This window comes from Ursus arctos, unplaced genomic scaffold, assembly GCF_023065955.2.
Source record: "Ursus arctos isolate Adak ecotype North America unplaced genomic scaffold, UrsArc2.0 scaffold_15, whole genome shotgun sequence".
NCBI lineage: Eukaryota > Metazoa > Chordata > Mammalia > Carnivora > Ursidae > Ursus > Ursus arctos.
In genome coordinates, this window is record NW_026622819.1 from 31,400,326 (window position 1) to 31,416,857 (window position 16,532).

General features: G+C 38.7%; 1 protein-coding gene across 1 annotated transcript in view; it reads right to left on the bottom strand.

Moving 5' to 3' along the window:
- MROH2B (maestro heat like repeat family member 2B) overlaps positions 1-16,532 on the bottom strand; it is a 58,820-nt gene that overhangs the window by 19,653 nt on the left and 22,635 nt on the right. The window contains exons 18-24 of the mRNA XM_026506884.3: positions 15,512-15,619; positions 11,997-12,113; positions 8,230-8,337; positions 7,428-7,580; positions 4,504-4,530; positions 3,627-3,746; positions 3,331-3,410 (exon numbers count right to left, since the gene is read on the bottom strand). Of these exons, the coding sequence (XP_026362669.3) occupies positions 3,331-3,410; positions 3,627-3,746; positions 4,504-4,530; positions 7,428-7,580; positions 8,230-8,337; positions 11,997-12,113; positions 15,512-15,619 (713 nt within the window). The remainder of the gene's footprint in view (positions 1-3,330; positions 3,411-3,626; positions 3,747-4,503; positions 4,531-7,427; positions 7,581-8,229; positions 8,338-11,996; positions 12,114-15,511; positions 15,620-16,532) is intronic.

Below are 16,532 nucleotides of genomic sequence, written 5' to 3' on the forward strand. Positions count from 1 at the left end.
AAAAGTCAGTACCAGCTGGGAAAGGTCTATTGAAAGTGTTAAATATGTTGATATGAGCTGAACGGTGTTTTCATCTTTATTGTCTGGCTGACTTAAAAAAAAAATCAACTTATTGAGGTTTAATTTATGCACAACAAGCTGCATCCATTTAAAGTGTGCAATTAAATGAGTTTCACACACATGAAACCACCACTATAATCAATATAGAACACCCAGATTTTTCCTTATGCTCCGTTGCAGCTCATCTCTGCCTTCACACTGGCCCCAGGCAAACACTAATTGGTGTCCAGTCATTAGAGATCAGTTTACAAGTTCTACAGGTGTTCTGTCCAAGAGTAGCCACTAGCAACATGTAGCTGTCCAACACCTGAGTGTGGCTAGTCTGAATTAAGGCACGCTGTAATTCTAAAACACACTGGACTTTGAAGATTTAGTATGAAAGATCATGTAAATTATCTCATTACATTTTTAAATATCAAATACATGTTGAAATGATAATATGCTGAATATTTTGGATTAAGCAAAATAATTATTAAAATTACTTTGTTTATTTTTTACTCTATTAAAAGTGACTACTAGAAAATTTTAAATGACATATGTGACTTGCATTCTATTTCTGCTTGACAACACTGTTTTAGAGCCTAGTTAATTCTTAACTCGTCTTCAAGATTTATTTGAGCTTTCTTCAAACTTCACTTATCTTTGTAAACATGGCAGCCTGTGTCTTCCCTTATGTTTGTTCTTACTACATTTTAGAGAAATTAAGTGGGTATGTTTTGCATCTATTTTACCCAGTAGGCAAGGCCATATTTTGTTCAGGGCAAGGCAATATTTTGTTAATGATTATCCTTTTAAAATCTAACTCCATGCCTGATACATGGATGACACTGAATAATATTTATTGAACCAAATTGTCAGCTTTTATAATTAAAAGTTCCGAGAGCATTTTTTGCACAAAGGTGTTCACCAAAATATTATTTATAGTTTTAAAAACTGACAATTAAATAAAGCAAGAGGAGGTTGGTTAAGTAATATGAGACATAGCTATACGTAAGTTATTAAGCAGCCATTAAAAATGCTGTTTCTTACCTCAATATAATGAAGGCCATATATGAAAAGCCCACAGCTAATATATCAATGGTGAAAGACTAAATTTTTCCTCTAAGATTTAGGGGAAAATCTAAGAACAGGAACAAGATAAAGATGCCTGCTTTTGTGACTTTTATTCAACAAAATGCCTGAAGTGCTAGTCAGAGCTATTAGGCAAGAAAAAGAAATAAAAGCCATTAGATTGGAAGGAAGAAGTAAAACTATCTCCGTTTGCAGATGACATGATCTTCTACGTAGAAAACCCTAAAGTTCACAAAAAAATTATTAGAGCTAATAAAGAAATTAAACAATGTTGTAGAATACAAAATCAGCATACACAAATCAGTTGTTTCTATACATTAACAATGAACAATCAAAAAGGAAATTAACAATTCCATTTACAATAGCATCAAAAAAGTATAAAATACTTTATTTAACCAAGGAAGCAAAAGACTTGTACACTGAAAACCATGATACGTTGTTAAAGGAAATTAAAGAAGATACAAATAAATGGAAAAATATCCTATGTTCATGGATTTGAGGACTTATTATTGTTAGGATAGCCATACCACCCAAAGCAGATTATAGATTTAATGTAATCCCCATCAAAATACAATGGCGGTTTTTGTAGAAATAGAAATATCCATCCTAAAATTGATATGAAATCTCAAGGGATCCCAAAGAGCCAAAATCATCTTGAAAAAATGACATGGTTAGTTTCTGTTCAGGTCATGATCTCAGGGTCATGGGATTCAGCCCTGTGTCGGGCTCCAAGCTCAGTGAGGAGTCTGCTTGAGATTCTCTCTCTCTCTCTCTGCCCCTACCCCTGCTCATGCATTCTCTCTCCCTAAAATAAATAAATAATAATAAAAGAAGAAACCAGAAAAAAAAAACAAGTGTTGGCAAAAATATGGAAAAATTAGAACCCTTATGGCTGATGATATGGATGTAAAATGGTATCACTGCTATAAAAAGCAGTATGGTAATACCTCAAAAAATTAAAAATAATAGAATTATCATATGATCGAGCAATCCTACTTTTGGGTATATATTCAAAAGAAGTGAAAGCAAGGTCCAGAAGAGATATTTGTGGACCTGTGTTCATTAGCGGCAATATTCACAGCAGTCAAAATATGAACACAACCCAAGCATCCATTGGATGAATGGATTAACAAAATATGGTGTATACAGTAAATGGAATATTATTCCAGCCTTAAAAAGGAATGAAATTTTGACACATGTTATCACATGGATGGACATCATTCTAGCGAAATAAGCAAGGCACAAAAAGAAATACTGCATGATTCCATTTACATGAGGTAACTGAAGTATGTAATTCATGGAGACAGAAGGTAGAATGGTGGTTGCCAGCGCTGGTGGGAGGGGGATGGAGAACTGTTTAATGCGTATAGAGCTTCAGTTTTGCAAAATGGGAAGAATTCTTGAGATTGATCGCGCAACAATACGATTGTACTTAACACTACCGAAATATACACCAGAAAATGGTTAAGATGATACATTTTATGGGTATTTTACCACAGTGAAAATATTCTTTTAAAACAATGGAAAACGACCAATGTTGGTGAGGAGTTGGTAATAATGGGGGGATATGTGAGGAGAAGTGAGGAAAAAACAGCGCACGCAGCTGTATGTAGAGTCCGGTCTCAGCTCTGTGCTTGACATCAAGAATTAGGTACAAACACTTGAAGGCCGTATACCAAAATGTTGACAATAACGGGTGATTTTTATTATTTTTTAAAAACTTTTTATAGTTTCCAAGTTTTGACCATGGATTTATATTTCTTTTACTGCAGGGAGAAAGTATTATTTTAAAAATTTGGTTAAAATCATTTCCTTCTGCAGGTTTATTGCTGCTAACCAACTAAAATATGATTAGGGCTTTCATAAGTTTTTAATGGGAATATTAAAATTTGCCCAGGTCTAGGAAGACAAATTTCCTTCCACTTAGAAACTTCAATCCTCCTGTATCAATAAATCTGACTCCTCTGAGTAGCTTTTTATTGCTGTCAGTCATTGAAGGGTCGGCCTCTCAGTCAGTTCTGTAAGTTTGAAAAGAGGGAAAAGCCCCTATTTGGAAAAAAAAAAAAAAAACCATCGATGAGCTGTGTTCATTTTGGGGGAGGGTACACCGGAGTATCCACTGATCAGAAGTCAGTTGATCAGAAGAAGGATTTTGGGGAGGAAATATTTTTTTCAATGAGAGCAAGAAAACTTCTCTACCTGAGGTATCTGATGGCGATTAAGGCTTTCCACCGAACAGGGCTAGCTAGGGAGTCCAGGGGTTCATCCCTGATGAAGTCCTGCAACACAAAGGGGTGAAATATTCTAGAAAGGGTCTGGGGAGTTTCCAGATGCAGCTGCAGCCCCATTGGACTGTTGGGTGTCCTTGGTCCATATAATAGCAGAGATCTGTTACCTGGGACTATGGGCATGTTGTACCCATTTAAAAAAAGACCGCTCGGATTCTCGGTAACAGACTTTTCAAGACCTTGCCCATGTCCTCTCTGCACACTTACCAGCATGTAACCCAGCAGCACCTCCTTGTAGGAGAACTTGAATCCCTGATCCTCAGCATCGTGGACAGCAATACCAATCTCAGTGATAGCTCTTGTGAAACTCATTTGGAGGTCCATGTCCTAAAGCAAAATGATACACAGTGTAAGCCAAAGTCTTGGGTTCCATACCTGGTTCTATAAACCCAGTTCTTGACCTAGGGTTGAACTATGTGCCCAGACAGAAATGAGAATCTCTGCTTCTTTTGCTATTTCTACCTCAGTCTTGGGTCAAAGTTGCAGGGAAGGTAAAAACCAAGGTCAAATTCTGCTCCCCCCTCCACCCCCATCCCCCATAGACTGAGGTTCTAGAGAGCAATGGCTTTCAAACTTTTTGGACCATAAACCACACAAACTATAGGAAACAATTTATAAGTCCACTCTGTGCTTACATGCACTATCGATAGATGATAGATAGATAGATAGATAGATAGATAGATAGATAGATAATACACAGATATAATAACTGAGATGAAAGTTTAATGATACTTCTTACTGCTAAATGCAGTGTACTCTTCTATATTGCTTTTCTTTCATTACAGAACTCTGCTGGTTGTGACCTGTTAGATCTATTAAATTGATTTCATGGTCTTCGGGTGGGTCACAGCGCATAGTTCTAAGAACACTGCTCTAGGTTACAGTGTCACTCCCAAACCACCTGGAACCAAATATAGCTCTATGTTCTGTCCTAGATTAGTCTCAGGGATCCTGGCTTCAGGGTTGGCTTGATTAGTTACATGTTGGGATCCTTTCCTCTGGAATCAAACCAAGAGGACATCTATGCCTACTGCATTTCCAGGGAGCATGCTATGTATTCAAATATATCAAATATATTGCCTACCTTGCGCATCACAGACATGCCCAGAACCTGAAAAACCAAAGGCAAAAGCAGATACTAGAGCGGCAGTTAGAGGTCCTTCCCCCCACCAGCAAAAAGACCCACACACCAACCTAAAAACAACAGCTAAGCGGGACACTGAGTCTTGCTAAGTGGTGGGGGCTGTCCAGGTCCTCCCCCATTTTCAAAGTGAGACCTTGTACATTGGCAGACTTTTTCCCCAGGTGAGTCTAATCTACAGAAAGCAGCATTAAGAAATCAAGCCTTTGGGCTGCAAGCCTCATGATTTAAAGAGGTTCTACCAGACTTTGGTAAGAAAAAGGGCAGAGGCTCTTGGCAGAAAGAGCAGTGAAAAGCTGTAAAATGAAAGCTCATAGGGCAGCTGACTCTGGAACTGAGATACAGTCAGTTCTGTTATGATGCTTGCCTTGAAAAATGCGAATTTGTTTCAATGAAATTGATATGTGAGTAAATACTTCTAGTATATTCTGAGTTTTGTGTTTGCTTATGCAGTTTTGTCCATGACGGCAAAAGGTGAGCTAGCTGAACTGACCTGTGTAGGAATACTCACAGAAACACCTCAAACACGCCAGCTGCTTGTTTGCCATGGTATGAGCTGCTTCCCATTCAAATCGGGCGTTCTAGCTGTCTGTCTGATTTCAGATGACCTTTCTTCCTATCACCATGTCACAATCACTCATAACTTTCCCAAGTGAATTCAGGTGTTTTTCAAGAAAAAGTGCCATATTTTTTGGTAGTATTTATGTACTTCTTAGATGGTTTTAAAAATTAGATTTCAGGGGTGCCTGGGTGGCTCAGTCGGTTAAGCATCTGCCTTCAGCTCAGGTCATGATCCCAGGGTCCTGGGATCAAGCCCTGTGTTGGGCTCCCTGCTCCGCGGGGAACCTGCTTCTCCCTCTCCACCCCCACCCCCCTGCTCTTGCGCTCTCTTGCTATCTCTCTCTCTCTCTCTCAAATAAATAAAATATTTAAAACAAATAAAATTAGATTCCTATTTTTTATATGTCATTGAAGGGGTTTTTGAACGTGCCTCTTCTCCATTTTCTCCGTAATCCCTGTGTTTTTTCTTGTACTATCTTGCTCATGTGTTGTGCTACGGAAGAATTCGCTATACCTTGAAAGTGTACAGTCATCCTTATCCGAAACATCTTTATATCCTTTCCTTTTTTATTTTTATTATAATTTTTCTCAATGATTCACTAAAAATTAATGTAACACAAAACATCTTTTTTTCAATTATGTTTTTGGTTTTCATCGTTGCTTATCAAATTTTGGGTACATCAGAATCACCTTTTGAGGAGCCTGTTAAAAATACAGATTCAGAGATCTATCCCTGAAGACTGTGATTCATTAGGAACTCTATTTTTAACAGGACTCCAGGTAATTCTCATGCAACTGAAGTCTGAAGATCACTGCCCTATTCCCTACCACTAGCATATACGTGTATCTGTGATATCCCAAGTTTCCTATGATTCCATTCTTATCACATACACACATGAATAAATGTCAAGAACAGATTTACAAACTGGTGTGTGTGGAGAGCACAGAAACAGAGATAAGGGAGCATAAGGTACAATCCCAAACATCAAGGTACCGGCGATCTAGGGTGGGAGCAGATGTGCATGTAATCAGTAAAAGCTCCTGAAACCTGGCTATGGATAAGAATCACTTCTAGGGGGCGCCTGGGTGGCACAGCGGTTAAGTGTCTGCCCTCGGCTCAGGGCGTGATCCTGGCGTTCTGGGATCGAGCCCCACATCAGGCTCCTCCGCTATGAGCCTGCTTCTTCCTCTCCCACTCCCCCTGCTTGTGTTCCCTCTCTCGCTGGCTGTCTCTATCTCTGTCAAATAAATAAATAAAATCTTAAAAAAAAAAAAAGAACCACTTCTAAACCTCTTAAAAATATAGATGTCAGATTCCAACCCAGACCTACTGAATCAATCTCCCTGAAAAATGGCTCTGGGAAGCTGTATTTCAAACTTGATCCCAAGGTGATTTTTAGGTGGCTAACCTGGTACTAGTCAGCAAAATGGCCAAATTGACAATATATCTAAAGCACTTTACTAAAGATATAAAAAGTACTATGGGGGGGGGGGCGCCTGGGTGGCACAGCGGTTAAGCGTCTGCCTTTGGCTCAGGGCGTGATCCAGGTGTTCTGGGATTGAGCCCCACATCAGGCTCCTCCGCTGTGAGCCTGCTTCTTCCTCTCCCACTCCCCCTCCTTGTGTTCCCTCTCTCGCTGGCTGTCTCTGTCAAATAAATAAATAAAATCTTAAAAAAAATAAAGTACTATGGGGGACAGAAATGATCCGATGAATTCCAACTCAGTTGTGGGGTTCTGAGACAGGAATATTCCTGGCATGTCGGGGGGCATCCAGGACAGTCAGGGTGACTTGTAAGAGTGTGTGTTGGGGTGTGTGAAATGGTACAACGGGGGGTAGGTTGAGTAGGTTGATTAATGACGTATTTTTATTCATTTAAAAATACATGTATTTCACTTATTTGTGAGGTACTGTTTTCGGTGGTTTATCTACACCACATAAAAGGTTAAACAACTACCATTAGTAACACTTCAGAGTCTAGAACAGGGAAGTAATGAACTAGCTGCTCTAAAGTAATAGTGGAGTAATTATTTTAAGTTCAGGCTTGGGGGAGACTGCTATGGGTACTTGCTCTAGAAAGGTCTCATAGGCCATGAACTACCCGAGGCCTTAGGAAAGAAACAAATTACCTGACCCTGTTTCATAATGAATTTTTCTGTTCTCTTATGTTCTCATCTTCCAAACATACTAGATGCTATTTTGCCTTCGGCCTGTATCCTTTGAGCATGAATATTCCCAAGAGGTGAGCCCTTCCAAGGTTTGGGAACCCCAGCCTGGAAATCGAGGCACCCTGTGCTGGCCGTTACCTGAGAGCACTGGCCATAAAGAAACAGGACTTGGGAAACAATGTCTTGATCAAGCCTGGTTAGGAGTTGACCCTTGGGAGCATGAAGGGCCACAGCTCCATAGATTACCATGACATCAGTCTTGGTCAGGCTCTTTTTCCCAGAAAAAATACCCTGAAAGAGAGACATGAAAATTATGACTGAAGTTGTTTCCCTTCCTCCATTTTGCTTCCTTTTTTTCTTTTATAATTTTTATTTTGTTATAATAGTCACCATACAGTACATCCCCAGTTTTTGATGCAATGTTCCATGATTCATTATTTCCATTTTGCTTCCTAATCCTACGGACCGCTACAGGGGTTAAGAAATGGGACTGGGATGATGAAAATTAGTTTAAAACTGCTACTCTTGCTTGGTCAAATTTAAACACTCAGGACTGTGTTGTGGATCTATCAGGCTTTAATAGAGGTCGCTGTGAGAAAGCTTGGGTTAATTTTTACTTATTAAATCCCTTTCTTTCAGGGGAAGTACAGTGCACACCATGGGAACAGACCATGAGGCCTGAGCAGCTGGTAGAGGGACAAACCTAGGCACACACAGAACTCCTTAGGACCTTCCAGGTCAGCACTAGGGACAGAAACTGGAGTAGACCTGCTAGACAGCTGGTCATTCTACAGGGCCTGGGCTTGAGCCATTCTCACCTGGAACAAAGACTTGGGGACAGGAACAAGTATGATATGGAAAAGGATGTACACTGAAGGAATCAGTATCATTTGCCCTCACTGTGACCAAAAGCTTTGGAAGAGAAAGTTATTCTTTTTACCTTACATCGATTCACGAAAAACTTTTCCCGATCCTGGAATGTTTTGAGAACTTTTAAAACAGTATCCAAGTGGCTCTCGGCACAGTATCCTAAAATAGACGTTATTCCCTAAAGTCAGAAAAGATAGGAATTTTGAGTTTAACCATTCATTTACTTAACAAATATTTACGGAGCACCTGTTATGTGTCAGACACTCTTCCAGGCGCTGGGGACACAACAGTGAACAGCACATCAAACTGCCCATCCTTGTGGGGCACACGACCAGGCGGAAGTGACAGGAAGTGATATTAAATAAACACATAAATTCAGTAAACATGTAAATATATAGTATTTCGAGGGTGCCATGCTATGAAGATAAGGGAAATAAGGAAAGAGAATAGCTGTTGCAGGTTAGGGGGAGTTCTCAATTTAAATAGGGTGGCTAGAGAAGGCTTCATAAACAGGGTGACATTGAGCAGTGTTCTGAAATAAATGAGGAAGCAAGTCATTGGACAGTGTGGGAAGGAGAGTTTCAAACAGGTTGGGGGAAATGGTGTTAGAAATAATGCCAAGGGCAATAAGATAACAGAACATCTGACAAGGAGAAAATAAATAACATAATAAAAAAGCAGTTTCCAACTTCAGTAAGTCTAGTGACTTCCGAACATTTAATATTGAAGAAAGGATCCTGTAAACATCTCAAAATTCCTGAAGAGAAAGTATAACAAAATACACTACAATTTTTTTTTTTTTTTTTGTATTAGGTGGTCTTTATTAGCCTGGGGAGTTTTTCTTTTAATTTATTTTTTATTTTTTAAACACACAGACTCTCCTTTCTCCACATTCACAAATATTCTGCAGCCTTGCCAGGGTAGGGAATAGGCAAAAGTGCTTTGAAAAAGCTCTCCTGGTTACACTTATGTTTTCCCTAGGTTGAAAACCAATGGTATGTAAGGTTACTTTCAGCTTGTAAAGTCGATGATTTTGAAGTTTATGATCATACCCTTAAGTTAGAAAGCCAAGGTCAAAATATACTAAAAATACTTTAATTAAGGATAATTGAAACTCATTTTTCAATATTTTTACAAGCCTGTATTTTATTTTATTTTATTTTTTTAAATTTTTTTTTGAATGTTTCTTTTTTTTTTTTATTTTAATGATTTTTTTATTATATTATGTTAGTCACCATACAGTACATCCCCGGTTTCCGATGTAAGGCTCGATGATTCATTAGTTGTGTATAACACCCAGTGCACCATGCAATACGTGCCCTCCTTACTACCCATCACCGGTCTATCCCATTCCCCCACCCCCCTCCCCTCTAAAGTCCTCAGTTTGTTTCTCATAGTCCATAGTCTCTCATGTTTCATTCTCCCTTCTGATTACCCCCCCTTTCTTTATCCCTTTCTTCCCCTACTGATCATCCTAGTTCTTATGTTCCATAGATGAGAGAAATCATATGATAGTTGTCTTTCTCTGCTTGACTTATTTCACTTAGCATTATCTCCTCCAATGCCGTCCATGTTGCAGCAAATGCTGAGAACTCGTTCTTTCTGATAGCTGAGTAATAGTCCATTGTATATATGGACCACAACTTCTTAATCCAGTCATCTGTTGAAGGGCATCTAGGCTCCTTCCACGATTTAGCTATTGTGGACATTGCTGCTATGAACATTGGGGTGCATATGGCCCTTCTCTTCACTACGTCTGTATCTTTGGGGTAAATACCCAGTAGTGCAATCAAGCCTGTATTTTAAACCTGTATTTTAAAAATCATATAATCATTTTAATAGATGCAGAAAAAATATTTGACAAAGCACAACATCCATTCATGATAAAAACCCTCAACAAGGTATGTTTAGAGGGAACATACCTCAACATAATAAGACCATATATGAAAAACCCACACCTAATATCATACTCAATGGTGAAAAACTGAGAACTTTTCTCTTAAGATCAGGAACAAGACAGGGATGTCCACTCTTACCACTTTTATTCAACATAGTACTGGAAGTCCTAGCCACAGCAATCAGACAAGAAAAAGAAATAAAAGACATCCAAATTGATAAGGTAGAAGTGAAACTTTCACTATTTGCAGACGACATGATACTATGCATAGAAAGTCCTAAAGATTACCAAAAAACTAGTAGAACTGATAAATACATTCCATAAGGTCACAGGATACAAAATTGGTATACAGAAATCTGTTGCATTTTTATACACTAATGATGAAATAGCGGAAAGAGAAATTAAGGAAGGGATTATGCTAAGTGAAATAAATCAAGCAGAGAAAGACAATTATCACATGGTTTCACTCATATGTGGAACATAAAGAATAACATGAGGACCATAGGGGAATGGAGGGAAAACTGAATGGGAAGAAATCAGAGGGGAGACAAATCATGAAAGACTCTGGACTCTGGGAACCAAACTGAGGGCTACAGAAGGGAGGGGAGTGGGGGAAAGTGGTAACTGGGTGATGGGTATTAAGGAAGGTGTGTGTTATGATCATATATATATGATGAAATATTACTCAGCCATAAAAAAGAATGAAATCTTGCCATTTGCAACAACATGGATGGAGCTAGAAAGTATAATGCTAAGTGAAGTCAGTCAGTGGAGAAAGACAAAACCATACCATTTCACTCATACTTAGAACTTAAGAAACGAAACAAATGAACAAAAGAACCTAGGGGAAAAAAAGAGAGAGAGAAAGAGAGAGACAAATCAAGAAATAGACTCTTAACTATAGAGACCAAACTAAAGGCTACCAGAGGGGAGGTTGGCCATCTGTATGTCTTCTTTGGAAAAAATGTCTATTCATGTCTTCTGCCCATTTTGTAACTGGATTAATTTGTGGTTTTGGGTGTTGAGTTCTATAAGTTCTTTATATATTTTGGATACAAACCCTTTATCAGACAAGTTATTTGCAAATATCTTCTCCCATTCTGTAGGTTGCCTTTCCATTTTGTTGATTGCTCCCTTTGCTGTGCAGAAGGCTTTTATTCTGATGAAGTTCCAAAGTTTATTTTTGCATTTTTTCCCCTTGCCTCAGGAGGCATATGTAGTAAGAAGTTGCTACAGCTGATGTCAAAGAGGTTACTTCTTTTGTTCTCTTCTAGGATTTTAATGGTTTCCTGTCTCACATTTAGGGCTTTAATTCATTTTGAATTTATTTTCTGTATGGTGTAAAAAAGTGGTCCAGTTTTATTCTTTTTCATGTTGCTGTCCAGTTTTCCCAACACCATTTGTTGAAGAAATTGTCTTTTTCCATTTGACTTTTGTTTCTTCTTTGTCAAAGATTAATAGACCATATAATTGTGGGTTCATTTCTGGGTTCTCAATTTTGTTCTATTGATGTATGTGTCTATTTTTGTGCCAGTGCCCTACTGTCTTGATCACTACAGCTTTAGGATATAACTTGAAGTCTGGAAGTTGTGATGCTTTCAGCTTTGTTTTTCTTTTTCAAGATTTATTGGTTATTTGGGGTCTTTTTTGGTTCCATAAGCGAAGAGGTTTAAGAGTACACATGGTGATGAGCACTATATTATACACTTAAAACTAATATAACACTGTATGGTAAGTATACTGGAATTAAAATAAAAAAATAATGAAGCATTGATATTTAAACAGGGAAGTATCATTTTTCTGACAAATTCTGTTGGATTATTTTGAATGTATCCATGGATTCTTGGTAAGTAAGACATTGTCATAAGACCTCTCAGTGGCTTTCCAGATGGAATTAATTATCATCATCATAAGAGGAAATTGAGAGAAAGGGGTCCCACCTGTCGCTGGTCCCCCAGTTGGTTGGGAGCAATCAGAAATTCCTTAATCTGTGAGCTTACAAAGTTTATATCTTGGCAGGATGCTAAGGTGGTTCCCAAGGCTTTCCAAAGGAATTTCTAGAAAACAAAAGATAAGCAACAGTATGTTAAAGATTGGAAAGAAAAACGCCAATGAAAAGTAGAAAGTGTTAAAACGGTCATCCAAAGGAAGGAAATTTGGGTGACTTAATGACTACTTACTAAGCATGTACTTCAATATGATCTCTTCCTGAAAGTGTTTTTTCCCCCCGCCACAGCCCCTCAGGCTCTGTCCTTACCAGTGCTCTCCTATATTCTTCCATGCCTTGTGCTGTGCCATTATAACACCTTTTACTCCCTACTGTAACGTTCAATTTTCCTTGTGCTCAGAATTTCAGTTCTCCGTAATAGAACGTCTTATGATTACTTTCAGTGTACAGTCCCTGGTAGCTAATACATGCTCAGTAAATGCTTTTAGAATACACACGTCAGTATGGTGACTAACATAATATAATAAAAAATCATTAAAAAAAAAAAGAGTACACACGTCAATGAAAGTAAGGTTATTCGAAGATGATGTCATCAGATATTCTCAACCTCCAAAATATATTAATTTATTTTATAGTTTAGGAGATTTAATCCATAATAATTTTGAAAAGAATACTTTGTAAGCTCTACTATTGTCTCTCTCTCAGGAGTAGGGCGAGTTGTCCAGAGTGCTATAGAAAGGTGTCCAGGTGAAGGAGAAATGTCATACAGGAACTTTTACATACATGTTTTGTCTCTAGGAAGGGACTCTGAGTGAACTGGGGAGAGAAAACTACCAATGAGAGAACACTAGCAAGAGAGTATGTGGGAAATCATTCTGTGGCTTCCACATCACTTAGAGTTGGTGGGAATGTTGGATTCATAAGCCTTAACATGGATACCACTGTAATGTCCAGATGGAGAAAAGACAAGCGGGACAGACATGACTTCCTCTTCTCTTTCATTATAAACCGTACAAGATTTAGAAGTAAGGCTGAGGGAATAGGGTAGCCCAAGAGTGGCTTCTGTTTGAACACCAGGTGTTGACCTGCCTGGAAGTAAATACGTGTATGTGTATGTGTGTATACACGCATGTGTGTGTTACATATAAATAGATCCATATTCTTATGGAGATAAGATACAAGGAAAATATTCACAAGAGAAGATACTTGCCATATGGCTAAAAAAAATGAGGTCATGAAGTCCTAATTTGTTTTCTAAGACTCAAATCATTTGTAGCTATATAATATCAGATTGCCATCTCCTTATTTAAAATGTCCATCTTGTCACACACAGGAGAAAAAACTGGCCAGTTGCAGGTTTATTCCGAGGACTCTGCAGGGCTTGAAGGATTGTAGTGATTGAGTGGTCATTATGGATCAGAAGGAATCTATGGCACAGGAGGAAAGGAAAAACTGGTAGCAACCGATAGAGTTCCATTAGTACATTCAGGAGAAATCGTACAGATCAGTCCAGCTAGGGGTGAGCGGGGTACGTGAGATGACGGAGCAGAAGGAACAACTGCCCGAGTCAGAATCTGATGAGGCAGCACCCATTGCACTCTCGGATTTCCAGGCAAAAGGCCCCTATGATAATGTAACTGTGATGAGAAAAACTGTACCACACAGGAGTAGATATTAATTAGGGCTAAAGTTGCTAGAGTCCACTTAACTCCACCTTGGAGGAAGGACAAGGGAGAGTCTGGAAAAGTCTCGTGCTGCAGAAAAAACCCTGATGTTATGAAGGGGACTTTTGTGTGAAGGGTTGGCCTCAGTGCCTCCCAGTACTGTTGAGCTGTTGCTTCTCTACTGACGTTGGTCAGATTCAGTGTATTGTGTGTTCATCCTTTGAGACTTAGCAAGGAATCCTAGAAATCAGGAACGCAGAACAGGGAAAAAATGTGGTCACTTGCAAAAACAGCCAGAACCTTTCTATCCCACCTCTATCCATGTCTCCTTCCTGTGAGAGTTTGCAGCTCCTTCTACTAGTATAATCTCTTTTGCCACTCCTCAAATCTGGGCTGGACTGGTGATTTGCTTTGGCCCACAGAATGTGGCAGAAGTAATCATACGCCTTTTCTGAGCCTAGACCTCAAGAGACCTTGTATAATTCATTGCCACAACCATGAGATCAAGCCTGGGCTGGCCTGCTGGAGGAGGAGAGACCAAAAGGAACGGAAACAAGTTGTCCTAGTTGAGATCATGGCAGACCAGCCAATCCCCAGTATGCCAGTGGGGCTAATTGAGATCAAATGACTGCCCAGCTGAGTTCAGCCCATACCGTCAACCTGCAAAATTGTAAACTAAGTAGGTAGCTATTATTTTTAGCCACTAGGGTAGTTTGCTCCGCATCTAAAGCTAATTGGCACACTCTTACTTTCCTGTTGTTAAGTATGATGGCTGAGAGCCATTTAAGCAGCTCACTGCTTGAATTGCTCTGCCTGTCCATACCAACATTACCTTGGACTCATCTTGTGAAACTGGAAGCTGTTGGATGGCTGGTATTACATGAAATGCATAAGTCTAGTTTGTATGTGAGAAGACGAGGCATTGCTCACCAAATCCTCCTGATGAGCATGTCTGTAGGCTTGATAGACCAATTTGGAGAATCAGTATTCTACCAAATTAGAGAATCAATCAGTGAGAGGAAGTTTGAATATTGCATAGGAGAGTTGAGAGTTGATAATAAATAATTCGTTGGAACAGACACTTAATAATAGAACTGATGAGTTAGGAAATGTTTTTCCAGGAAAAAAATCATCCATAATGATAACCTTGATCTACTTTTTATTGAGCCCAAGTCTCCGACCAGGTACTTATTTCACTAAGGACTTTATATACTTTATCTCGTTGAACCATTATATCACTACAAACCTCAGAGCTGGGTATAACTTCCATTTTAGATGAATATACTGAGGCTCCAGAGAGGTTAAGCAATTTTCCTACACTTACATATGTAGTTAAGTAACAGAGCCTAGATTCAAACCCCATCTAGAATGAATGGCTCCAATGCAGACAGTTAGGTAGAAGCCTTTTGGGGACAGAGGAAGGAGAAAACTGGCCTTTGAGCATTCTTTTAGCTCTAAGTTTTGTTAAATCGGCGTAGATTGTTTCTTGTAGCCAGCCTCACAAAACTAGCCCAGTGGAAACCAGGATATAAACTGACATTAATCTGGTGCCGTGTCAGGGACTACTCTTTGCCTTCATTCCCTATTTTTCTTCCTTCTCTAAAACAGAACACCTGAATTTCAGCCAGGTACATGTCTATCTCAAAGGCACCATACTACTCAGTTGTCCTTGCAGACAAGTGCTGTCCTAGGAGTAATTTTTGGTCAAATGTGAGGTGAAGAGAAGGTAGCATTTTTCTAGCAATTTCTCCCTCTTTTTAGTGGTAGTACAGACAAATTGGAAGTTGAGCAGACATTTTTGGTCAAAAGGTAGGAAGTAAGGTCCCTTAGTTGAAAGACCAACCTTCTCAAGGGAGGTGTCGCTGTAACTGCCCATTTGCTCCTTGAAATCTCGACTCAGTTGAATGGTCCAAGCTATGTCACTGATCTTCCATAAAGATTCTTTGAGCAACTGTTGCAGAAAGTGGAAGTCAGATATGAATACAACTGTTTAGTGTGCTTTCTTGATACTCTTTTATTACCTTATTTTTTTAAGTATAAATATATAGCAAAAGGGGATTATTCCGTTTCCCATTTTAAAAAACTGGTTATTTTGGAACTGTTCCTCTTATTTTATTAAAGTTTATTTATTTATCTATTTTTTTAGTGATCTCTACATCCAAGGTGGGGTTCGAACTCACAACCCCGAGATCAAGAGTCACATTCTCCTCCAACTGAGCCAGTCAGGCGCCCTTCTCTTTATTTATTTTAATAGCCATATGCTGTTATGTTCTGAATTCCCATTAAGAATAAGTTACACAGAAGTTGGAAGTAACTCCATGTAAGTGTCTTCCTTTTTTCTCTTAAATAAAAATTGCCCAAAGGCTTAAAGTAGCAACTAAACCATTTTGAAACTTAAATTGAAGTTAACATTTTTCAAGTTTTAAACAGATTTGGAAAAACGTCATTTGTCAATGTTAGTTTTGTTACATACTAAAAGAAAAAGAAAGGGACATTTTTGGAATAAAGAATTAAAATGTCTTGAAGAACCAGTTAAATGTATAAGTACATTTTGCTAACTTCCTCTAGTAGCTAAACATTCCTGGTTTCACCAATTGTTCTGAGCCAGGGCCTCAGTCAGCCATCTGAACCTACTTCCTTCTTTCACTGACAATACATAAAAAGGTGTTTTTGTCTTTTTGGAGGACAAAATCCATTGCAATTTCTAAAGTCAATTATTTCTCCTGTATTTCCCCTACTTTAAGCTCAGAAAAGGACATGCAGATTTCTAGGTATTCTCTTAATAGGAACTCATTTGGTGAGTGGGTCCTTTGAAGAGAAGAAATTCAACAGCCTTGGAAGTCTGAGAGAAGGCAATTTCTAAA